General features: G+C 41.9%; 2 protein-coding genes across 3 annotated transcripts in view; one reads left to right on the top strand and one right to left on the bottom strand.

Annotated features, from left to right (window-relative positions):
* Nucleotides 1-20,450, top strand: part of fam81b (family with sequence similarity 81 member B) — a 36,545-nt gene extending 16,095 nt beyond the window's left edge. For both annotated transcript variants that reach the window (XM_059969301.1, XM_059969302.1), the window contains exons 4-9: nucleotides 3,996-4,114; nucleotides 6,437-6,566; nucleotides 7,637-7,743; nucleotides 9,204-9,339; nucleotides 14,882-15,077; nucleotides 17,728-20,450. In XM_059969301.1, the coding sequence (XP_059825284.1) occupies nucleotides 3,996-4,114; nucleotides 6,437-6,566; nucleotides 7,637-7,743; nucleotides 9,204-9,339; nucleotides 14,882-15,077; nucleotides 17,728-17,864 (825 nt within the window). In that variant the 3' untranslated portion in view covers nucleotides 17,865-20,450. The remainder of the gene's footprint in view (nucleotides 1-3,995; nucleotides 4,115-6,436; nucleotides 6,567-7,636; nucleotides 7,744-9,203; nucleotides 9,340-14,881; nucleotides 15,078-17,727) is intronic.
* A 1,653-nt stretch (nucleotides 20,451-22,103) lies between these two features.
* The window catches only part of skic3 (SKI3 subunit of superkiller complex), a 210,848-nt gene continuing 207,699 nt past the window's right edge, over nucleotides 22,104-25,252 (bottom strand). The window contains exon 41 of the mRNA XM_059969300.1: nucleotides 22,104-22,636. Coding sequence (XP_059825283.1) covers nucleotides 22,559-22,636 — 78 coding nt within the window. The 3' untranslated portion in view covers nucleotides 22,104-22,558. The remainder of the gene's footprint in view (nucleotides 22,637-25,252) is intronic.

Genomic DNA, 25,252 nt, shown 5'->3' with positions numbered 1-25,252 from the left:
ATGCAGCTGTATAAAACTCTATTTAGGCCACACTTGCAGTACGGTGTCCAGTTCTGGTCGTCTCAGTATAGGAAGGATGTGGAACCATTAGAAAGGGTACAGAGGAGATTTATCAGGATGCTGCCTGTTTTAGAGAGTATGGATTATGATCAGAGATTAAGGGAGCTACGGCTTTACTCTTTGGAGAGAAGGAGGATGAGAGGAGACATGATAGAGGTGTACAAGATATTAAGAGGAATAGACAGAGTGGACAGCTAGCACCTCTTCCCCAGGGCACCACTGCTCAGTACAAGAGGACATGGCTTAAGGTAAGGGGAGGGAAGTTCAAGGGGGATATCAGAGGAAGGTTTTTCACTCAGAGAGTGGTTGGTGCGTGGCATGCACTGCCTGAGTCAGTGGTGGAGGCAGATACACTAGTAAAGTTTAAGAGACTACTAGACAGGTATATGGAGGAATTTAAGGTGGGGGGTTATATGGGAGGCAGGGTTTGAGGGTCGGCACAACATTGTGGGCTGAAGGGCCTGTAGTGTGCTGTACTATTCTATGTTCTATGTTCACATTTCTGCTGTGCATTTCCCTGAGAACACCTGTTCCCAATTTATGCTTCCAGTCCCAGGACAACTTACAATGACCAATTAACCAGCTAACTGGTATGTCTATGGACTGTGGGAGGAAACTGAAGCACCCAGAGAGAACACCATGGGAAGGACATACAAACTCCTTACAGAGGACGCTGAGATTGAACTCCGAACTCTGATGCCCAAAGCTATTTTATATTTACATAAGTCCATTTATTTTTCCTTAAGTCTTCGCTTGGATGAGTGTTTCAGCAGCAGACCCATCCCATTGAAAGATTTGCCCTCCTATTCAGAGATGTTTAATTTTACTGTGCAATCTCATTAGGGAAATAACAACAAGCATTGTGTTGGGAGATGAAATGATGCATGAGGAAAATACTACTTGCTCTGGCTACAAATGCAGAATAATGTCATGTTCCTTCTATCTTTCATGATATCAGCTTGGAAAAATTCCAGTATTTTCCAACGGAGTGAATGCCACAACACAGAAATGTCCCAAAGTATTTTAACTAGTTATTTTCCAATGTCATTCCATTGGGCTTTGTTTGTCACATGTACATTCAGTGAAATGTGTTGTTTGCATCAATGACCAAAGCAGTCATTGGGGGCAACCCGCAAGGCCACTACTCATCTGCCACCAGCATTGCATACAAACAACTCACTAACCCTAACCTATACGTCATTGAATATGGGAGGAAACCCACAAACTCCTCAAAGACAGCTGCAGGAATTGAACCCTGATTGCTGACATCTACATTTCACATTGTTTGTCAATGATTTCGATAATGGAATTGTTGATTGTGTAGCAAAGTTTGTGGATGCTATGAAGATAGGTGGAGGGGTAGGTAGTGCTGAGGAAGCAATGTGATTGCAGCAGGACTTTGACAGATTTGAAGAATGGGTAAAAAGGTGGCAAAATGGAATATAGTGTTGGGGCATGTATGCATTTTGGTAAAAGGAACAAAAGTGCAGACTAATCTAAATGGGCAGAAAATTCAAACATCAGAGGTGCAAGAAGACTTAGGATTCCTTGTGCAAAATTCCTGCAGTCGAGGCCAGGTCAGTGGGTATATTCAAATAGATTCTGGATTGGTCGGCACATCAAGGGATATGGTGAGAGGGCAGGTGTAGGGGGTTGACTGGGATCCTGGATCAGCCATGATGAAATGGTGGAGCAGACTCGATGGGCTGAATAGCCTAATTCTGCTCCTATGTCTTATGGTGCTTTTGTAATAGTGTTACACTAACTGCCACACTATCCATGTGGATAAGTGCTGTGGTTGTATTGAGGACAGTTAACTGCACTTTAGATAGAGCTGCTTGAAATTAGTTACTCATTTTGGCCAATAAAAGTTTGAATCATAAAGTCACGGGTTACAGACATGTGCCCATCCATGCATCATGTCTACAGAGTCCACAACAACCCAATTCAAATCCACAATCAGTCAATTCATGGTTCCGCTCACAATGTCATTCCCTCCCCCCGTCAACTCTAGCTCCCTTCACTGATTTTTCTGCCACCTACCTGCAATGGGGCAATTTGCGGTACCAATTCATCTACCTCCCAGAATTCCCTTGGGATGCTTGCTTGGTTACTGCAATACCTGGGGGAAGCCCATGTGGTCCATTGGAATACCTTAAGCTCCACACTGATGGGTCGAAGCCTGAATCTTTGTTTCCAGACGGACAAGGAACAGTGGAACACCATAGTGCTGCTCTTTTCCTAACATTGGACTTAAACAATAAAAATATTCCTTCCTTAACTTACTATCATTTTAGTCCCTCAAAAAAAATAAAGTTGGAGGTTTCATTTTAATATTTATACATTCTGTGGCCACTTTATTAGGTATGTCTGTACAAGTCAAGTCATCACTTTTATTGTCATTTTGACCGTAACTGCTGGTACAGTACATAGTAAAAATGAAACAACATTTTTCAGGACCATGGTGTTACATGACACAGTACAAAAACTAGACTGAACTACGTAAAAAAAACAACACAGAGAAAGCTACACTAGACTGCAGGCCTACACAGGATTGCATAAAGTACACAAAAACAGTGCAGGCATTACAATAAATAATAAACAGGACAATAGGGCAACGTGTCAGTTCAGGCTTCGGGTATTGAGGAGTCTGATAGCTTGGGGGAAGAAACTGTTACACAGTCTGGTCGTGAGAGCCCAAATGCTTTGGAGCCTTTTCCCAGATGGCAGGAGGGAGAAGAGATTGAATCAGGGTTGAATGGGGTCCTTCATAATGCTGTTTCCTTTGCGGATGCAGTGCGTAGTGTAAATGTCCGTGATGGCGGAAAGAGAGACCCTGATGATCTTCTCAGCTGACCTCACTATCCGCTGCAGGGTCTTGCGATCCGAGATGGTGCAATTTCCAAACCAGGCAGTGATGCAGCTGCTCAGGATGCTCTCAATACAACCCCTGTAGAATGAGATGAGGATGGGGGGTGGGGGATGGACTTTCCTCAGCCTTCACAGAAAGTAGAGACGCTGCTGGGCTTTCTTTGCTATGGAGCTGGTGTTGAGGGACCAGGTGAGATTCTCCGCCAGGTGAACACCAAGAAACTTGGTGCTCTTAACAATCTCTACCGAGGAGCCGTCGATGTTAAGCGGGGAGTGTCGCTCCGTGCCCTCCTGAAGTCAACAACCATCTCTTTTGTTTTGTTCACATTAAGAGACAGGTTGTTGGCTCTGCACCAGTCTGTTAGCCATTGCTTGTAAATCCAAATATCTAATCAGTCAATCATTTGGCAGCAAATCAAAGCTTAAAAGCATGCAGACATGGTCAAGAGGTTCAGTTGTTGTTCAGACCAAACATCAGAATGGGGGAAGAAATTTGATCTAAGTGACTTTGATTGTGAAATAATTGTTGGTGCTGGGTAGGGTAATTTTGATATCTCAGAAACTGCTGATCTCCTGGATTTTCACGCAGAAATTTCTCTAGAGTTTACAGAGAATGGTGTGAAAGACAAAAAAAAACACCCAGAGTGGCAGTTCAGTGGGAGAAAACACCTTGTTAATGAGAGAGGTCAGAGGAGAATGACCAGAGTGGTTCAAGCTGACAGGAAGGCAGTAGTATCTCAAATAACCACACGTTACAACAGTGGTGGGAAGAATACCCCTGAATGCACAACATGTGGAACCTTGTAGCAGAAGGCCATTAACATACACTCAGTGGCCACTTTATTAGGTATAGGAGGTACCAGTGCATGTACTATATACAGGATGGTGGTGAATATTGGTAGTTTGGGTTAAGGCATTTGATGTGGTGTTTGTTGAGCTCAGCCATTAGCTTGCAGATGTTTCATCACCAGTTGAGGTCACATCCTGAGTATGGAGTTGCACCACAATTACAAAATATACTGTACATGGTAAACACAGAAAATAAAATATTGTATTTCCCCTAGATTCTGGAAAAGCATATTAGAACAAGAGATGATGTGACTGTCGGCACTAGCTATGCAGTTCTGAGCATGGATCAGAAGCATTTGATGGGTATTGGGGACCTACGTGGAAGAGTTGCCAGGTATGTGGAATGGAGACCAAGTCAGGCAGAGAATGGAACGAGTTTATTCATACCTCTTGTTTTGAGGATCTTGCGGTTGCTCAGAATGCTGATAGCTAGACTTGTTTCCAGAGTGGAAATCGCTAATACAAGGGAGGTGTTGGCCTGGTGTGTATAATTGTAGTTTCACTTTCCTGTGCTGGCATGTATTTTTATGTAATCACCTATATTCACTCAACTTCATTTGCCCCATCACTGAAATGTTTCAACAACCTAGGCCTCATTTTCAAGGACTCTTCATCCCATGTTCTCAATATTTGTTGTTTATTTATTATCACTGTTTCTCTCTTTTTGTATTTGCAATTTGTTGTCTTTTGCACACGGGTTAGATGCCTATGTTGGTGCTGTCTTTTATTGATCTTACTATGGAATTATTGAGTATACCCACAAGAAATCAAATGGTGGACATATCTATACTTTGATAATAAATTTACTTTAAATTTTGAACTATATTCATGGATCTGTTCAGTGAATTTTCCAGTAATTATGGTAAAGTTGCTCCTCTATATTTCTAGAAGCTTCTTAGTTTTCTGCAGCAAGTGTCACACTACTTGAATCTGACTATTTTACAGGTGAATTGTTATCACAGGAATTTATGTTAGTTCTCGTCCGAGATGATCACAACTACTTTTTCTTTGTCTTTCCTTTGTTCTCTCAGCTTCTCTTTCTTTGTTTATTCTTTATTCTTGTAACACCAAATGAAATTGCTTAGCAACAGGTTTGATGCCTCATTCTTGACTTCCAGAGAACATTTGGATTACAAAAGCACCAGGATCTAACAAGACCTAATTTTAAGATGATTGAAGGCTAGAATAGGGGGAATGTCAAAGGTACAAATGCAAGATATGACGCAGAGGCTTCATAAGGCTTTGGTCAGACTGGACTTGGAGTTTTGTCAATGTTTTGGGCCCCTTGTCTATGAAAAGGTGTGCTGGCATTGGAGAGGGTCAAGAGGATTTTCTAGAAAATGATTCTGGGATGAAAGGTTTATCATATGAGAAGTGTATGATGGCTGTGGGCCTTTACCAACTGGAGTTTAGACGAAAAGCGGGGGGCATCTCTCTGAAACATCGAATATTGAAAAGCCTAGATGTGGAGAAGATGTATCCTATAGTGGGATAGTATAGGACCAGAGGGTACAGCCTTTTAAAAGGCCATCCATTTAGAACAGAGATGAGGAAGAATTTCTTTAGCCAGAGGGTAGTGAATCTGTGGAATTCATTGCCACAGACAGCTGTGGAAGCCAAGTTATTGGGTATACTTAGAGCAGAGTTTGATAGGTTCTTGATTAGTTGGACATTGAAGGTTGTGGGGAGAAGGCGGAAGAATGGGGTTCAGAGGGATAATAAATCAGCCATGATATAATGGCGGAACTGCTCGATGTACCGAATGGTCTAATTCTGCTCCTACGTCTTATGATATTTTTAAACATAGAGAGTGGTGGGTGCATGGAATACCCTGCCAAGGGTGGTGGTAGATGCAGATACATTAGGGACGTTTAAGAGACTCATAGATAGGCACATAGAGAAATGGAGAGCTGTGTGGGGGAAAAGATTAGACTGATTTTGGAGTAGGTCAAGAAGCTGGCACAACATTTTGGGCCGAATGGCCTGTACTGTGCTGCAATATTTCCTGGCCTGCATGTATCAAAGTAGAGAAATTCTACAATACTAATAAAATAGATTTTCAGAAAACCTAGAATTCTATGAGGTTATGATTTTGAGGATCTGAAGTTCCAGTTTTTACTTGGGACACCCACTTGCTATTTAATTTTTCTTTTTGTGCAACTAAGTACTGACTGAATGTTTCCTGAACTTTCACGGTTTTTTTTTTGAGAACTTAAAAGATTTGGATCTGTAGTTTTCGAGATAACAGCTGGTGTCATTTCAAGACTTCTCTTATCCGTTAGGCAATAAAATATCATCCAAGTAATAATTTAATATTTTGTTTTTAGCATCTTGTACTGAATGGTTGACTGGTTCAAGCTATCTTTGATTAAATTAATTTTTGTCCAAGAGCACTTCCCTCTTCCAACTTGTTCATTAGCTTTGCCTTCCTGATCTCTATCTCATGATTGTTCTTGCATTACAAATAAAACTATATAACAAAAGAAAATATAATTTTAAAGATAACCTCCTGAAGATTAGAAGCATCTTATCCTTTTACAGAAGGAATGCAATCACTCAAATGCAGAGCAAGAAGGAAAATTGGATATGTAGGAAATCTGATGTCCTGACTATTAAAGCAATGCTGCGATTTTAAAGTACTGTTTTCCATCCTAAGATGTGATGCCAGTATCTCCAAGCTTGCTGGTGATGTTAATGTAAATACGACTGAGATACAGAAAGCAAAGACAGAAATTCAAGACGTCAAGTCTTCTCTCAAATTGCAAATGAAAGAATTGGAAGAAAAGGTTGGTAGCAAATAATTTATGTTAAATTATTTGAATTGAGCTTTTGATTTAAATCATTTTATCCACTACATCAAATGCAAACAAGAAAAATAAGATTATTTACTGTTCTATATATTATTTTTTAGTTTCCAATGTTGAAGGTAGTTGAGAACACTTGTCTGTACCAATACCATGCTTACATATCTGTAGCCTATCCATTTTCACGTAATAACACACTCAAAAATGCCAGAGGAACACAGCTGGTCAGGCAGCATCAATGGAGAGGAATAAGTAATTGATGTTTCAGGCTGAGATCCTTCATCAGGAATGGGGAAGAAGGCAGAATAAGAAAGTTGGAGGAGGGGAAAGGATACAAGGTGGTAGGTGATAGGAGAAGCCAGGCAAGGGGGGAAGGTGTATGGAGGGGAGAGGGGCATGGTGAGAAGCTGGGAGGTGAAAAGTAGAAAAGGTAAAGGGCTGAAGAAGAAGGAATATGATAGGATCACATGGTTGAAGAGCTGGAGAGCAACAGAAAGGATCTCACTGAACTCCCTTTGAAGAGATTTAAACTTCTTCAGGGTAGGCATACTTCAGAGAGACTTCACAGTCAGAAACACAAGAGATTCTGCAGATGCTGGAAACCCAGAGCAACACACACAAAATGCTGGAGGAACTCAACAGGTCAGGCAGCATCTATGGAGGGGAATACTGTAAATAGTTGGCATTTTGGGCTGAGATCCTTCCACAGGACTGGAACAGAAGGGGGAAGAAGCCAGAATAAGAAGGTGGAGGGAGAGTGGCAATTTACATCTATGAATAGATGTACCAGCATCTTTGAGATGTGGGATAACAGCAGAGAAGCAGGACTCACAGCTTGCTGTGCCTTCGCTCAGTTTCACATTGATGGTAATACGAAGGTAATGGACACGATTCTGATTGCTCCGTCACAACTGGATTGTTTTTGTAGACGTGTAGATTGTTTCGAGTAAGGAAACTCTGACAGACAGAAGTTTAAGAAAAATGTAATTCTGATCAGCAAAATGATTTTCATAGAAGCTGGAAATTGCCGATTGTCATTGATTTTTGCATAGGTGATGCAGCTACTAATGAAAATTGATAACTCAAAACATGAACAAAACACAAAAGTAAGGACAGCAAGAGCAGAACAACATCATCAACTTCAGCTCCAAGATCTCAAGTAAACATTTATTCTCATATGGAGAAATATTTGTAATTTTTTATTGCTGTGGATTTTTGTTTTAACACACAGACAGACATACTTTATTGATCCCGAGGGAAATTGGGTTTCGTTACAGCCACACCATCCAAGAGTAGTGTAGAAATTTAGCAATATAAAACCATAAATAATTAAATAATAATAAGTTAATCATGCCAAGTGGAAATAAGTCCAGGACCAGCCTATTGGCTCAGGGTGTCTGACACTCCGAGGGAGGAGTTGCAAAGTTTGATGGCCACAGGCAGGAATGACTTCTTATGAATGTGGTGGAGGTGTATAATATGAAATAAGACAGTTGTCAAACTGTTCCATTTAACATTGACCTTGACAATACCGTGATGTAGCTGAAAGATTAAGGTCAAGGACAGCTCCATCCCACTGTTACCAGACTCATGAACGGACCAATCTGCGATGATAAGGTGGACTGTACCTCGTTATAATCTTGTACTTTATTGTTTACCAGCACTGCACTCTTTCTCTGTAGCTTTTACCCTTTATTCTGCATTGTTCTTGTTTACCTTATTCTACATCAGTGCAAATGTGTAATGATCTGATTGACAGACAGTGGACTGTATGCAAGACTAGTTTTTGACTGTACCTCAGTACGTGTTAATAATAAACCAATTCCAACAGCAAACTGATTTTATATATAGAACTCTGGCACAATCAAAAATAAATTTACATACTATTACGTTAGAGTCATAGATTAATTTTGAAATCTACAACGCAGAAACAGGCCCTTTGGCCCATCTAGCCATGCTGAATCATTTAAGCTGCCAATTTGTGTCAACCTGCACCGGGACCATCGTGCTCCATATCCTTACCATCCACATACCTATCCAAACTTCTCTCAAACATTGAAATTGAGCTTGCATGCACCACTTGTGCTGGCAGCTCATTGCACACTCTCACAACCTTCTGAGTGAAGAAGTTTCCCATCATGTTCCCCTTAAACTTCTTACCTTTCACCCTTAACCCAGGACCTCTGGCTGTAATCCCAGCTAACCTCAGTGGAAAAAGCCTGCTTGCATTTACCCTATCTATACCCTTCATAATTTTGTATACCTCTATCAAATCTCCTCACAATCTTCTACATTCTAAACGATTGAGGGGAATTACTTAGAAAAAAAATCTCGTATCCAGATTTTATGACAAGTATTTTGCATTGTTCCCAAATATAATAGGGGCTTCTCACTGATTTGAATTCTTGCCTTACATGGCATAATGCTCTGATGTACAGGAATCATTAGAATGGTGATATTAAACTGTTTCCCAAAAATCACTGCAAGTAACAAATCCACTTCAGCAAATCAGCTTTACTTTCTATTCATTTGAGGCTGTGACTAATTTATTGAGAGTACTGTAAAAGATATGTTTGAATGTTCCATGAATTGTATAAGTCACTGAACAATATTCTGCAGGATTAATTCTGTTCTGAGTGAAGTACGTGCACAAGTACAACACCAGCAAGAGTGGGCACAGCAGAAACTGGAGAAAGTCGAGAATGAACACGGGCTAAGTGTCAACCGCTTATTACACTTGATACAAGAGAAAACAGTAAGCTGTTTAATTGATTTTCACACTGAATAAAAGCTAGCTAGAGTAATCAATCGCACAGAATGCTAATAAAGTATGCAATTAGAATCAAATTTTATCACAGATATATGTTGTGAACTCTGTTGTGTTGCTGCAGCAGTACATTGCAATACATAATAATAAAAACTAAATTACAACAAGAAATCTAAACTCATCAGCCATTTTATTAATTACAGGAATGGAGCCCAGTGTGATCTTTAGCTGCTGTACTCCGTCCACTTCAAGGTTCAACATATTGTGTTTAGAGAAGCTCTAAGGTGGTTTCTTGCATTACTGCTGTCTTCCTGTCAGATTGAACTAATCAGGGCATTCTCCTCTGACCTTTCTTATTAACAAGGCATTTCACCCCCAGAATTGCTCTCACTGATGTTTTTTGTTTTTCCTACCATTCTCTTAGAGAATGTTGCATGTGAAAATCCCAGGAGATCAATAGTTTTTGAGATATTCAAACCACCAACTACCATTCCACAGTCAAAGTCACTTAGGTGGCATTTCTTCCCCATTCTGATGTTTGGTCTGACTGAATCGCTTGACCATGTCTGCAGGTACTTATGCACTGAGTTGCTGCTGGTGATTAGCCGATTGGATATTTGCATTAATGAACAGGTGTAGAAGTGAAGTCTGTACAAAAAACAAATAGTGCAAAATCAGGAAAATCCTGGGATCATGTAACAAGTCCAAGGACTACAAAATCTGTTCATTAAAGAAGAATTTACACCAACAGTTTATTGTGATAAGTTCAAGCAATGTCTCAAAAGGATTTTTTTAACTTAATGTACTGAAGCTTAGAGATTAACTGAGGGTCATTTAAATGGAGCTGTGGGTGAGCCAAATTCACTGCGGGGCAGCGGAGGTTCGGCAGAGGTTTAGAGGAAGCTTATGAGGAGCAGAAGGCAGGAAGTGATGGAAAATTAACAAAGATGGGGAATTCCAGACATTACTGTAGAAATGGAGATCTGCAGATGGATTTTCATTGATAGGAATGGAAGCACATGCAGGCAATCTGACAGAGTTTGTAAGAAGATAACTGATGCAAGAAAATGATGTGCTCAAGCCTATTAAACATTCATTGAGAACAAATAACATGTTGTAGTCGTAATCACAGAGCTGGTTAAAAGGTCTGCACAACATCTTGGGCCAAAGAGACTGTATTGCTCTGTGTTCTTCACAACAGTGCTATCTGTACTGAGTGACTGAAACAGGCAATTAACTGAAACATTAGCATCTTATTTCATAAGTTCATGCTTATCAGTTATTCAGTAACGATTAGAAGTTGTATTAGACATTAGTGAGGCCTAATTTGGAGCACTGTGTCCATCTCTGGTCATCTACCTACAGGAAAGATGTCGATAAGCTTGAAAGAGGATATTGCCGGAACTTGAGGACCTCAGTTATAGGGGAAGGTTGAATAGATTAGGACAAATCCATTTAGCTAACCCAGTGTTAATTCATGGCTTTTTGAATTGAGAGTTGGGAAGGCTTTGGGAGTAAACCCAAGGAAAATCTGGAGCTGGAGCCCTAAGGAAGTCCTATGTTCAGTCCTATGCTGCTGGTGCCAAACAGTATTGGTCTCTGCCATTCCTTTGGGTTCATCAGCTGCATGGGGAGCTTGCTCTCCATATCGTACTGCCCTGGTTTGCGTTTCATTTAAACAGCTCAGACACAACATCCATAGTTGACCACAACCAGTGGAATCCTCTGAATCGAGAGCACGACGAGGATTAACTAGCCGGATCTCATGAATAATTTTGTGGTGACGGGCATAAAAGAGAGTTAAGAAAACATAAACACAAGAGGCAGCGCGGCACGGCAGCAGCGGCCTTTCAGACCCGGTGTTACTTTAAGTTAATTTTCTATTTTAAGTTTGATACACAATTTTCGATTAGGGCACATGAATAACAGAGGGGCTATCTGCCATCGCCATTTCTGTATCTCTACAATACAGAGATCGCCCAAAAACAAACCTCCATACACATCTGCTGGCTGAATTACGCGATGTCGGCTTGCTGAGGGGAACGGGCCTACAATCCTCGGACTTGCCTGATGCTGGGAGCCGGAGATGGAGACGTTGAAAGCGATGTGCGAGGAAGCAGAAGCGAGGTAAACGGGCAGGGGTCCCTGCCAGGCTCAAAGCAAACCCTAGCCGGCCGGCTCTCCCGTCCATTCTGCTCTCCAATGTCCGCTCCCTGGACAATAAAATGGACAACATCCGACTCCAACATAATACTCGGCGGGAGTACAGAGTTTGCTCCGCGTTTGTCTTCACAGAGACATGGCTCACTGATGGGGTTTCGGACGCTGCCGTTCAGCTAGACGGGCTCGCCTTGTTTCGTGCGGACAGAGATAGAGCTGTCTCCGGTAAGGTCCGCGGTGGCGGTGGCGGTGTCTGTGTTTAAATCGACACAGAATGGTGTGAGAACTCTGTGCTGGTTTCCAGACACTGCTCATCGTTAGTGGAGTTTGTGGCAGTTCGATGCAAACCATTTTATTTGCCTTGGGAATTCACCTCTGTCCTTATATTCGGTGTCTACATTCCCCCCCCCCCCCTCCCCAGCGCTAATGCTAAGGAGGCGCTCTGTGAACTGTACGGGGCTATTAGCGAACTGCAGAACGCACACCCTGATGGACTGTTTATTGTCGCCGGTGATTTTAACCACGCGAACCTTAAATCAGTGCTCCCCAAATTCCATCAGTATGTGGACTTTGCAACGAGGGGGAAGAACGCGTTGGACCTGGTTTATGCAAACATTTCCGACGCGTACCGGGCAGAGCCACACCCTCATCTCGGATACTCAGACCACATCTCTGTTATGCTAATCCCAGCATACAGACCGCTCGTCAGGCGCTTCAGACCAGTTCAGAAGCTGGTGAAAACCTGGCCAGCAGGAGCCATCTCTGCTCTTCAAGACTGCTTTGAGAACACTGACTGGCACAACAGATGGCGGCTCTTACCAGCTTAGAGGAGTACACAGCATCAGTAACCAGCTACATCAGCAAGTGCATTGATGATGTTCCTCTGTCCAAGACCATCACTATACGTACCAACCAGAAGCCATGGATGACCGCAGAGGCGCGTGCGCTGCTGAGGTCCCGCGACTCCGCCATCAGAGCAGGCGACAAGGCAGCTTTACCAACAGCAAGGGCCAATCTGTACCGAGCCATCAGAGGGGCAAAGCGTGCACATGCCCAGCTAATCCACAGTTACTTTCAGGACAGCAGTGACACATGGCGCATGTGGAAGGGCATCCAGGACATCACCAATTACAAGACAACATCACCTGACTGTGCAGGTGATGCCTCCCTCTCAAATGCGCTGAATAACTTCTATGCTCAGTTTGAGGTGGAAAATGACGTGACACCAAGGAAGTCCACCTCTCCTACAAGTGACCAGGTGCTATGGCTCTCTGTGGCCGAAGTGAGAAGAGCCCTGTGCAGGGTCAACCCACGGAAGGCTGCTGGACCAAACAACATTCCTGGTAGAGTGCTCAGAGGATGTGCAGACCAGCTAGCAGATGTACTCACCGACATCTTCAACATCTCCCTGAGCAGCGACACCATTCCAACGTGCTTCAAGGCCGCCACCATCGTCCCCGTGCCGAAGAAGTCTTCAGTGTCCTGCCTAAATGACTACCGTCCCATTGCACTTACATCCATCATCATGAAGTGTTTCGAGAGGTTCGTCATGAGGCACATCAAGACCCAATTGCCCCCCCCCCCACTGGACCCCCTGCAGTTTGCGTACCATCCCAAACGTTCAACAGATGATGCCATTGCCATCACCCTCCACCTGGCCCTAACCCACCTGGACAAAAAAGACACATACGTTCGGATGCTGTTCATAGACGTTATTTCAGCATTCAACACAATCATCCCTCAGAAACTGATTGGAAAACTGAGCCTATTGGGCCTGAACAAATCCCTCTGCAACTGGATCCTAGACTTCCTGACTGGGAGACCTCAAGTCAGTCTGGATCGGGAGCAGCATCTCCAACACCATTACACTGGGCATGAGGGCCCCCCAGGGCTGTGTGCTCAGTCCACTGCTGTTCACTCTGCTAACCCATGACTGTGCTGCAACACACAGCTTGAACCATATCATCAAATTCACTAATGACACAACCGTGGTGGGTCTCATCAGCAAGAACAATGAGTCAGCTTACAGAGAGGAGGTGCAGTGGCTAATGGACTGGTGCAGAGCCAACAACCTGTCTCTGAATGTAAACAAAACAAAAGAGATGGTTATTGACTTCAGGAGGGCATGGAGTGACCACTCCCCGCTGAACATCGACGGCTCCTCGGTAGAGATCGTAAAGAGCACCAAATTTCTTGGTGTTCACCTGTCGGAGAATCTCACCTGGTCCCTCAACACCAGCTCCACAGCAAAGAAAGCCCAGCAGCGTCTCTACTTTCTGCGAAGGCTGAGGGAAGTCCATCTCCCACCCCCCCCCATCTTCATCACATTCTACAGGGGTTGTATTGAGAGCATCCTGAGCAGCTGCATCACTGCCTGGTTTGGAAATCGCACCATTTCAGATCGCGAGACTCTGCAGCGGATAATGAGGTCAGCTGAGAAGATCATCGGGGTTTCTCTTCCTGCCATCACAGACATTTACACTACACGCTGCATCCGCAAAGGAAACAGCATTATGAAGGACCCCAAGCACCCCTCATTCAATCTCTTCTCCCTCCTGCCATCTGGGGAAAGGCTCCGAAGCATTCGGGCTCTCACAACCAGACTATATAACAGTTTCTTCCCCCAAGCTTTAAGACTCCATAATACCCGAAGCCTAGACTGACACCTTGCCCTACTGTCCTGTTTATTATTTATTGTAATGCTTGCACTGTTTTTGTGCACTTTATGCAGTCCAGTGTAGGTCTGTAGTATAGCTTTCTCGTTTTTTTTTTAATTACATAGTTCAATCTAGTTTTTTTGTACTGTGTCATGTAACACCATGGTCCTGAAAAATGTTGTCTCATTTTTACTATGTACTGTACCAGCAATTATGGTTGAAATGACAATAAAAGTTGACTTGACTTGACTTGAAGAGATTCTGCAGATAATGGAAATCCAGAGTAACAGACACAAGATGCTGGAGGAACTCAGCAGGTCAAGCAAAGGAATAAACAGTCAATATTTTGACATTTGTGCAGAGATTCTTCGTCCTGGACATGTGGATTGGGGATGTGAGGAAACATGACAGTGGGTTTTGATGGTCAAAGGAGAAAATGAAAGGGAGATCGAGAGGTTTGAAAACAGACTTTACGCAGAAACTCAATACAATGAGAAACTCACTTCCATTTTGAACTACATTTTATTAACAGATTTATAGTATACTTGGTTAACATTCCCTGACAGAAGCATTTAGAGGAGATTCATAAAAAAATGCAGAGAAGGAGAAACATGCCAGTTTTTGTCACAGATTGAACTCAAACATCATTTGTGGAGAGATGGAGGAATAAACTGCTTTAAAAAGGAGTTAACTTATTTTTTTTGTTTCTGTAGGAACTTGTAGAGAAGAAAATATTCGAGAAACTTAATCACATCTCAGTGAGACTAGAAAAATTAGAAGACAGACAAGGTTTGGATATTGAACTCAACAGGAAGAAATACTCTGACACAAAGATTAATGAAAAACTTGCCAAAGTGGAGAAGAGTATCTGGCTTGAAATAGAAAGCATAAAGAGTGATTATCGGGAAGGTGAGTGGTTATTCCCATTGACATCAGATATTGGGAAGGGAAATGGTAATTCCCACTGAAATCAGATATCAGGAAGGTCAGTGGTAATTCCCATTGACATCGGATATAAGGAAGGTGAGTGGTAATTCCCACTGAAACCAAATATTGGGAAGGTGAGTGGTAATTCCCAATGAAACCGGATATCATGAAGGTGAGTGGTTATTCCCATTGACATCGGATATTGGGAAGGGAAATGGTAATTCCCACTGACATCAGATATTGGGAAGGTCAGTGGTTATTTCCATTGACATCAGATATCGGGAAGGTGAGTGGTTATTCCCATTGAAACCGGATATCAGGAAGGTGTGGTAATTCCCACTGAAACCAAATATTGGGAGGGTGAGTGACAATTCGCACTGACATCAGATATCGGGAAGGTGAGTGGTAATTCCCAATGAAGCTGGATATTGGGAAGGTGAGTGGTTATTCCCATTGAAACCGGATATCAGGAAGGTGACTGGTTATTCCCAATTAAGCCAGTTCAGATGCCAGAACAATGGATTAGTGGAAGGAGTTTGAACTCTGGTGATCCCTGAAAATCTAAAATTCTAAGGAGCGGATCTATGAAGATGTTAAGATTTCAATGTAGAGTTAACATAGTGTGTACTTCAATAATACCACTGTCAATTGAACTATATGATGCCATGATGCTCTTGATGTGACTTATCAATTCACACCACTTGTAACTTTTTCAATGTAAAAGAAAATGTAAGCAATCTGGGGATGCCCAACAGGACATTTTGTACAATGCCAGAACCTGCTCCAGTGTTTAATCTGAATTTATACAGTGTAATTGTCATTCAAGTGTTATAAAAAGAAACTTTTACTAAAACATTAATTTAAAGTTATATTCAAAGAAGTAAATTTATTATCAAAGTACTAATATGCCCTGAGATTCATTTTTTTTGCAACATTCACAGTAAATATAAAGAAATGCAACAGAATCACTGAAAAACTACACACAAAGGTGGCCAAGCAACCCACACAAAATGCTGGATCTCAGGTCTCATCCCAAAACATCGACAGTATACTCTTTTCCATAGACGCTGCCTGGCCTGCTGAGTTTCTCCAACACTTTGTGTGTGTTGCACTGGAATTTCAGCATCCACAGATTTTCACACATTTGTGGACAAGCAACCAATGTGCAAGTCAATTAATTGTGCAAATGCAAAAATAAGCAAAATAATAATAGCTAAGTAGTAAATAATATTGAGAACATGAGATGTAAAGTCCTTGAAAGTGAGTCCATAGGTTGTGGGAACAGCTCAGTGATGGGGTGAATGAAGTTATTCTCTTCGGTTCAAGAGCCTGATGGTTGAGGGGTAATAACTGTTCCTGAACCTGGTGGTGTGGGTTCTGAGGCTTCAGTACCTTATTCCTGATAGCAGCAGTGAGAAGAGAGCTTGGCCTGGACGATGGGGGTCCCTGATGATGGATGCTGCTTTCCTGCAAAAGTGCTCTTTTTAGATTTGGTCAGTAGTGGGAGGGCTTTACCTGTGTTGGATTGGGATGACCATTATTTTTTGTAGGTTTTTTCTTTCAAAGGTATTGGTGATTCCATACCATTGCAGCCAGTCAGCATACTCTCTACCATGCATCTGTAGAAGTTTCTCAAAGTTTTAGATGGCATGCAAAATCATTGCAAGCTTCTAAGTAGAGGCGCTGCCATACCTTCTTCACAATACCACTTACATGCTTGGGTCAGGATGAAATGATAACACCAAGGAACTTAAAGTTCCTGATCTTCCCCACTTCTAATCTCCTGAGGAGGCCAAGCTCATGGACCTCCGATTGTCAATAATCAGCTCCTTGGTTTTCCCAACTTTGAGTGAGAGGATTTGGCACTCAGCAAATTGCAGACCTCATGGCTCATCCATGACTTCTGGTTGGGGAGAACGATTTTCTGGGGACCCTCTCTTCCACAAGTGTCCTTATAAAATTGACATGTTATCTGTAAGCACCTTGTCAACCTTCAGATACAAAACGCACATTTTATACAACTAACCAAATTAATTAATTAATTAGTACACTTAAATACGTTTAAGCTGTAAGAAATAATTTAAAAAAACACACAAACTATCAATGAAAACAAAGCAAGGAGAAACATTCAACTAACACAAACTAATTTAAAGTAATATTTGCTCGTGTGCTGAAGCTCCATTTCAGATAGCAGTGTTCCTACCCAACACCAGATCTAGTTGCAAGCCTTTAATTTCCAAAGCAAATCCAGGTTTGACTTTCAGAGCATACCCAGCCCCAGGTGACAAGATTTGACTGCCTCAGTGACTGAAGTGAAAATGAACTTCTGCTCTGGTATTTCACAGCAGTGACAAAACAAAACAAATTTCTATCACATTTTAATTCTACAATGGTGACATAATTTAATTACAGTATGACCTTAGAAATTAATGTTCAGAAAAGTAACAAGTTCATAATATAGTTTTCTTTCAAGTCTATGTTAAGTGGGAGCAAAATATATTTTTAAAGTTATTTTATTACCTTCTGTAAGTTGAATGCAGATATGGTATATATTACTTATAATTATGTCTATGAATAATTAAATTGCATTTTAGATTATATTAATTTCTGAAATCCAAATTTTCTTTAACAGGATTTCAATCTATTAAGGAATCAATCAATTTGTTGAATAAAATCAGTGACAGGAAGATAAAACTGGACAAAGAAAAGGTTCAGAAAGACTTAAAACAAATCCGACGACAGATAATTGATCGTAAACGCTATCCATAAAATTCTGTAGGATCTGATTGATATCTGTAACCAGCAAACAATTGAAACTTTTTATTTACACACCATATAGTCTGGGTTTTATATTCCTTCTTGTTCCAACAGTGAAATAGTTTGAAATTAATAACCCAGGTAGTTTATGCAGCTCTAAAATGAATAATAAATCTCTTTTGGAATTACATGTTTCCGTTAGTTTTCTCTAATATATAGCTACATTCCACATGACAACAAAAGAAAGATAATTTGCCTCAGAAAATTCTCAGTTTGTCATTGTCCAACTAATTCAAGATATTTCTAATGACATGTAACCCTGCTTTTGAAAACTTATCTGTTGCTTTGGTGAACAGTAGTGAACTGTATAATTAAAGACACTGCAACTCTGTCCACATATAATGAAATAATTATGAAACACTGTCTAATTTATCCTTTAATCTTAATGGTACCCAGAATGAAGCAGGACAATGTCAGAAAAAATCCATTGGTATCCAATTTGTACAGTTCTGGTCACCAAATTATAGAAAATATTTCAACAAATTAGAGAGAGTACAGAGGAGATTTACTAGAATGTTACCTGGGTTTCAGCACCTAAGTTACAGAGAAAGATTGAACAGGTTAGGTCTTTATTCTTTGGAGCGTAGAAGGTTGAGGGGGGACTTGATAGAGGTATTTTAAAATTATGAGGGGGTAGATAGAGTTGACATGGATAAGCTTTTTCCATTGAGTAGAGGAGATTCAAACAAGAGGACATAAGTTGAGAGTTAAGAGGCAAAAGTTTAGGGGTAACACGAGGGGGAATTTCTTTACTCAAGAGTGGTAGCTGTGTGGAACGAGCTTCCAGTAGAAGTGGTAGAGGCAGGTTTGATTTTGTCATTTAAAAAAATTGGATAGGTAAATGGACAGGAAAGAAATGGAGGGTTATGGGCTGAGTGCAGGTAAGTGGGACTAGGTGAGAGTAAGCGTTCGGGCATGGACTAGAAGGGCCAAGATGGCCTGTTTCCATGCTGTAATTGTTATATGGTTATATTTAAATCTAAAATCTATTGAATTGAATTGACTTTATTTCTTACATTCATTACGTACATGAGTAAAAACCTTCATGTTACATCTCTATCTAAATGTGCAATCATAGTAATTTATAATAAATAGAACAGTCAATGTAACATAAAAATACACTCAAATCAGCGTGTGTTAATCAGTCTGATAGCCTGGTTGAAGAAGTTGTCCTGGAGCCTGTTGGTCCTGGCTTTTATGCTGCAGTACCGCTTCCTGGATGGTAGCAGCTGGAATAGATTGTGATTGGGGTGACTCGGGTCCCCAATGAACCTACGGGCCCTTTTTACACACCTGTCCTTGTAAATGTCCTGAATCATGGGAAGTTCACAACTACAGATGCGCTGGGCTGTCTGCACCACTCTCTGCAGAGTCCTGTGATTAAAGGAGGTACAGTTCCCATACCAATCAGTGATGCTGCTAGTCAAGATGCTCTCAATAGTGCCCCTGTAGAAAGCCCTGAGGATTTGGAGGCCCATACCAAACTTCAACTGTCTGAGGTGAAAGAGGTGCTGTTGTGCCTTTTTCACCACACAGCTGGTGTGTACAGACCACGTGAAATGATTTGGATGCCGAGCAATTTAAACTTTAATACATTTTCAATTTTAATCACCATAAACATCTGCTCTTTCACTTGCTCCCTCCAACTATCATATATCCCTGCATTCAGGTGAAAGTGACTGTTTATTTCAAGCTAGTGTACTGTATTGACTGCTCATGCATATCCCCCTCTAAATTGAAGAGAACATTTATGAATAAGGTGCCTGTTTTGAAGACTACCTATATTCAAGTTTCTGGGTTTTAATTCCCTGTCCCACCCCAACATTGAATCCTGTATTGTTCCAAGAATGGTCAATAGAAAATTGTAAGTCAGCACCTCTTCTTTAATCCAAACACAGTACAGACGTCCAAATTCAACAATTTTAAATGATACTGCTACTTTAATGATCACCTTTCAAATCCATTTTTTACCGTTTTCTGTTTTATCAAGCGCAGTTTAACATCATATCTCCTCTCCTTTCTCACTGTGTCACAGAACTTCCCTCGCCATCTTCCTTCTCATCTCTTCTCTTTTTTGAAAAAACGGAAAACATTATCCTCCTGAAGATTAACCAGAAACAATGGCTTTTTCACACTTCACACCTGCTGGTTGACCGTCAAGCATTTCCAGCACTGCTTAAATTTTATATCTTTGACACCATGCTTATTTCATAACCTCATGTACAAACTAGAACTGTCCATCAAAACATCATTTGTATATAGTTAACCAAAGATTTATACAGTTTTGTATCTGGCATTTATATAAACTACTAAAATTAAGGCAGCTAAATGCAGTTATATTGCAAGTCCAAGTGCATTTATATTTTGATTTAGTTATTAACTACTGTGGGAATCAATTGTATGGCATATTTAAATTAGTTTATTAATTTTAATTTAGCTAACAGCTGAGTACATCTTGATGATAGCACCTGATTCATTTTGTCATAAAAACAAATGTGTAACATTATACTTCAGAATAAAGTGCAGATATTTTCCTAGGCTCTGTTGATGTCATTTATTTTGTCAATACTGTACCTAACAAAGATATGCATCCTAAAACAGATCATTAACACTCATTTGCCTTTGACTATTTTAAGAAAATTACATGTTGTTAAATGTCTGCACTATCTTCACAAAGAATCACAAAGTATTACAGCCCTTTAGCCCATCTAGTCTGTGGCGAACCATTAGTCTGCCGAGTCCCATTGACCTGTCCTGGACCATGGCCCTTCCGTACCTCTCCCAATCTCCTACCTATCCAAACTTTTCTTGATCATAACATTGTGTTCCTGCTCTTTTGTTGATTCCTGCCCTTTATCTTTATTTGCTGTTTTGCTCAGGCAAGTATTGGAAAGTTATAGTCTTCAACTTGCTGAGAAGGTAGGATTTTGATTGTATTCCAATTATTTTAGACTGTTATAACATTCCCCCATCACCCACTCTGATATCCTTTGTTGATTCATATTTTACATAAATGGAAGTTTAAAAAAGCTCAATCAAGTCATTATTTGTCATTTCTATTGCAAACTGACTGATATGATTCCCCACACAAAACGCTGGAGGAACTCAACAGGACAGGCATCTATGGAAAGGAGTACAGTCAATGTTTTGGGGTGAGCCCCTTCAGCTGGACTGGAGACAAATAGATGAGTCTGTTTAGTTCCTCCAGCATTTTGTATATGTTGCTTGGATTTCCGGCATCTGCAGATTTTCTCTTGTTTGTGCTGTGATTACCCATCCACTCTGACATCTGTTGACAGTCATGATTCCCCCATAGCTTTCAACTGCAACTCTTAATGCGATGCTGGTAGCTCTAACTGCAACAGCTACTGCTCAGAGGAAAGAGAGGTTGGCTGCAAATTTTCCATGTTGACTTGCCAAATTGACAGATGGTGTTGCATCTATTCTTGTTCCTTCAGAAAGTCTAACAGTGCAGAATCTGAGACCAGATAGTTCTAGGTGAAAAAAAAAATTTGCTTTGATTTAGTTTTTGAAATTACTTGTATTTGTTTTGTTTTCAGTGTTTCATTATCTTCAATTTGAACAGCTTTTACAACCCATTTCAATTAGCAAAGCAGCCCAGCTTTGTAAGCTTGTCTGGGAATTTTGAAGGTGAGGCTTCTGCAAAACATTGTCTGATATCCAATTCCTCGGTGGGCCCATGGCACTGAATTTAAAGACGCAGAGGGCCAAAGCAGGCACTCTGCATCCATTGCAGTCAGACAACTGCACAGATATATAGACTACTGTGGCAGTGATTCTGGAGAGAGAATCTTATCTACCAGCATTTCACCCATTAACTGAATTTAAAGATGCACAGGGACAGGGCCAAACCTATAGGCTCTCTGCATCCATTGCAGCCACCAGCAGCACAAATGTGTGTATCGTGAGCAGTAATTCTGGATATAGAATCTCATCAGCCATTAACAATTTCTCTGTACACAGATGCTTCATGATTAGTTTTAATTCCAAATTTCCAGCGCCAGCTCCAGTTTGCATTTTTAAAACAGTTCCTGTGCAGACACAGCATTAAAACTTCACTTCAATAACCCAGTAACAAATGAGATGTTTGAATACATTTGGTGCAAAAGATGAAGCAATATTTGTTAAAAATAATTGAGAACATCAGAATGGTGAATTTAATGATAAGCATGAAGTTAAATAGAAGTTTTAATTGTAACTTTCAGTAGGAAGTAATGAATGCATAGCTTGCTATGCTGTAATGAACTGTGCAGCAAATGGTCAAACATGATTGTTTCACTGTAATCACACATTACACCTTCATTGTCAAGTTATAATAATCTTCAAATAAAAAAATTGGCATACTCCTTGACCATGAAAAATATTCAAATGTAAAACACAGGACAATACAATGATTGCATAGAAGAGAAAGTATTGATCCAGATGATACATGATTTTTTTTACATAGACATCCAAGGTGCACTGAGCAAAGGGAGGGGTATTGCTTCAGGAAAAGTCAGCCAGCCATAGGTACTGCAGTTAGAACATCAGACATCCAAGTAATGTTAGCAGCCAAAAGCCACAGCCCCCGTGTTACAGTTTACTGTTCACACATTCATGGTCAGATCTTTGTTCCAATTTAATGATTATGAAGACTCATTAAGTTTCTGGTACAGTTCTTCGACTCTGGAATCCCCTTTCAGTTGTGCATTCTGAAGTAAAACCTGCAAGCGCAATAAATTCATTTAGAACAGGTTATTTTGACCAAACGTTTGATCATTCTATGCTTCATAAACATAAAATTTATCAGATAAATCTATGACACTATTGTGGTCGCACGTGACATAATACTGGCCGAGACACGATGCAGACTGCGGTCACACACAACGTACACCGGCCGAGACAGGACACAGACTACAGTCACACACAACATACACCAGCCGAGACAGGACACAGACTGCAGTCACACACAACATACACTGGCCGAGACAGGACACAGTCTGCGGCCACACACAATGTACACCGGCCGAGACAGGACGCAGACCCCGGGCACACACAACATACAGCGGCCGAGACAGGACGCAGATCGCGGTCACACACAACATACACCGGCTGAGACAGGACGCAGACCGCGGCCACACACAACATACACCGACCGAGACAGGACACAGACCGTGGTCACACACAACATACACCGGCCGAGACAGGACACAGACCGCGGCCACACACAACATACACCGGCCGAGACAGGACACAGACCGCGGTCACACACAACGTACACTGGCTGAGACGGTGCAGACTGCAGTCACACACAACGTACACTGGCTGAGATAGGGCGCAGACTACGGTCACACACAATGTACACTGGCTGAGACAGGGTGCAGACTGCGGTCACACACAGTGTACACCGGCCGAGACAGGACGCAGACTGTGGTCACACACAACGTACACTGGCCGAGACAGGACGCAGACTGTGGTAACACACAACGTACATTGGCAAAGACAGGATGCAGACTGCAGTCACAGACAACGTACACTGGCTGGGGCAGGGCACAGACTGCAGTCACAGACAATGTACACCGGCTGAGACAGGATGCAGACCGCGATCACACACAACGTACACCGGCCGAGACAGGACGCAGACTGCGGTCACAATCTATAATGATGAGACAATAGACCTGAAGGCCAGGAGCCAAACTTGGTTCTCAGACACTCTGAGACACATGCCATTTGGAGCTTTTAATAGGTAGTGGGAGCTTCTCGCCACTACCAAACCCCCCCACAATGCCCCCTGCCCCCACAATAACAACCTTAAGGAATCAAATCAGCATAATAGGTTTGAAAGTGAGGTATGAAAGTGAACTTGGAGATCTTAAGATACTAAACGAAGACCACCTTCAACCCATTGAAATACATCTTTCAATTCGAAGGGCCGAGTGGCCTACTCCAGCACCTATTTTCTATTTTCTAATATCTCCACTGCTCTTAAATTTCCTAACAGTGACTCCTTTGCTATTTCTATCTTCAATATCTCTATTGTTCCCTTTCAGGGTTCTTTTGAAGACCCTGACCTGGAGTTACACGCTGACTTTAGTTCTTTGCGGGAATGGGACACGCTCGCGGGGTCTCACGACTGGCCGCTATTGGATATACCAAGGACGCGGCCTAGAAGACTAGCGTGCTGGAAGACTGGGTTCCGGGATTTCATGGCTCTGGAGGCGGGTGGCCTCGAGATGTGGGCAGCCGCAGAAAGTTGGTGTATCATGGAAGATGAAGATCGAATACAGTAAGCTGGCTGCTGGCTGTGTGCCCAGAGACCTGAGTTCTTTGGGCACAGAGCTCGGAAAAAGCAACACAACAGACTTTTAACATAATAAATCAGAGTGTTGCTTTGTTATGTCTCCGTGACATAACTGTGAAAAAGAGACACCTCTTTCTCCCTTAATAGAGGGAGAGAAAGCGAGAGCTTGTGGTATGTCAAATTAACAGGTTAACGAGTAGTCTTGGGGTACTGCAAGTCTGTGTCTTTATTGATGCTTTGCTGCATGCTTGAGTGCTCGTTGGGGGAGTCATTATTTTTTGCTGGTTTGGGGACGGTTGCTTTTTTGCTGGTTTGGGGGACAGTCGTTGCTTTTTTGCTGGTTTGGGGGACAGTCGTTGCTTTTTTGCTGGTTTGGGGACGGTCGTTGCTTTTTTGCTGGTTTGGGGACGGTCGTTGCTTTTTTGCTGGTGTGGGGGGGGGTCGTTGCTTTTTTGCTGGTGTGGGGGGGGGTCGTTGCTTTTTTGCTGGTTTGGGGACGGTCGTTGCTTTTTTGCTGGTGTGGGGGGGGGTCGTTGCTTTTTTGCTGGTTTGGGGACGGTCGTTGTTTTTTTGCTGGTGTGGGGGACAGTCGTTGTTTTTTTGCTGGTTTGGGGACGGTTGCTTTTTTGCTGGTTTGGGGACAGTCGTTGCTTTTTTGCTGGTTTGGGGGACAGTCGTTGCTTTTTTGCTGGTTTGGGGACGGTCGTTGTTTTTTTGCTGGTTTGGGGACAGTCGTTTTTTTGCTGGTTTGGGGGACGGTCATTGTTTTTTTGCTGGTTTGGGGGACAGTCGTTTTTTTGCTGGTTTGGGGACGGTCGTTTCTTTTTTGCTGGTTTGGGGACAGTCGTTGCTTTTTTGCTGGTTTGGGGGACGGTCGTTGCTTTTTTGCTGGTGTGGGGATGGTCGTTGTTTTGCTGGTTTGGGGGGTCGTTGCTTTTTTGCTGGTTTGGGGGGTCGTTGCTTTTTTGCTGGTTTGGGGACGGTCGTTGCTTTTTTGCTGGTTTGGGGGACGGTCGTTGCTTTTTTGCTGGTTTGGGGA

Source organism: Hypanus sabinus, chromosome 5 (genome assembly GCF_030144855.1).
Source record: "Hypanus sabinus isolate sHypSab1 chromosome 5, sHypSab1.hap1, whole genome shotgun sequence".
Lineage (NCBI taxonomy): Eukaryota > Metazoa > Chordata > Chondrichthyes > Myliobatiformes > Dasyatidae > Hypanus > Hypanus sabinus.
Note: the sequence above shows the minus strand (reverse complement) of the source record. Positions and strands in the feature narration are given on the sequence as shown.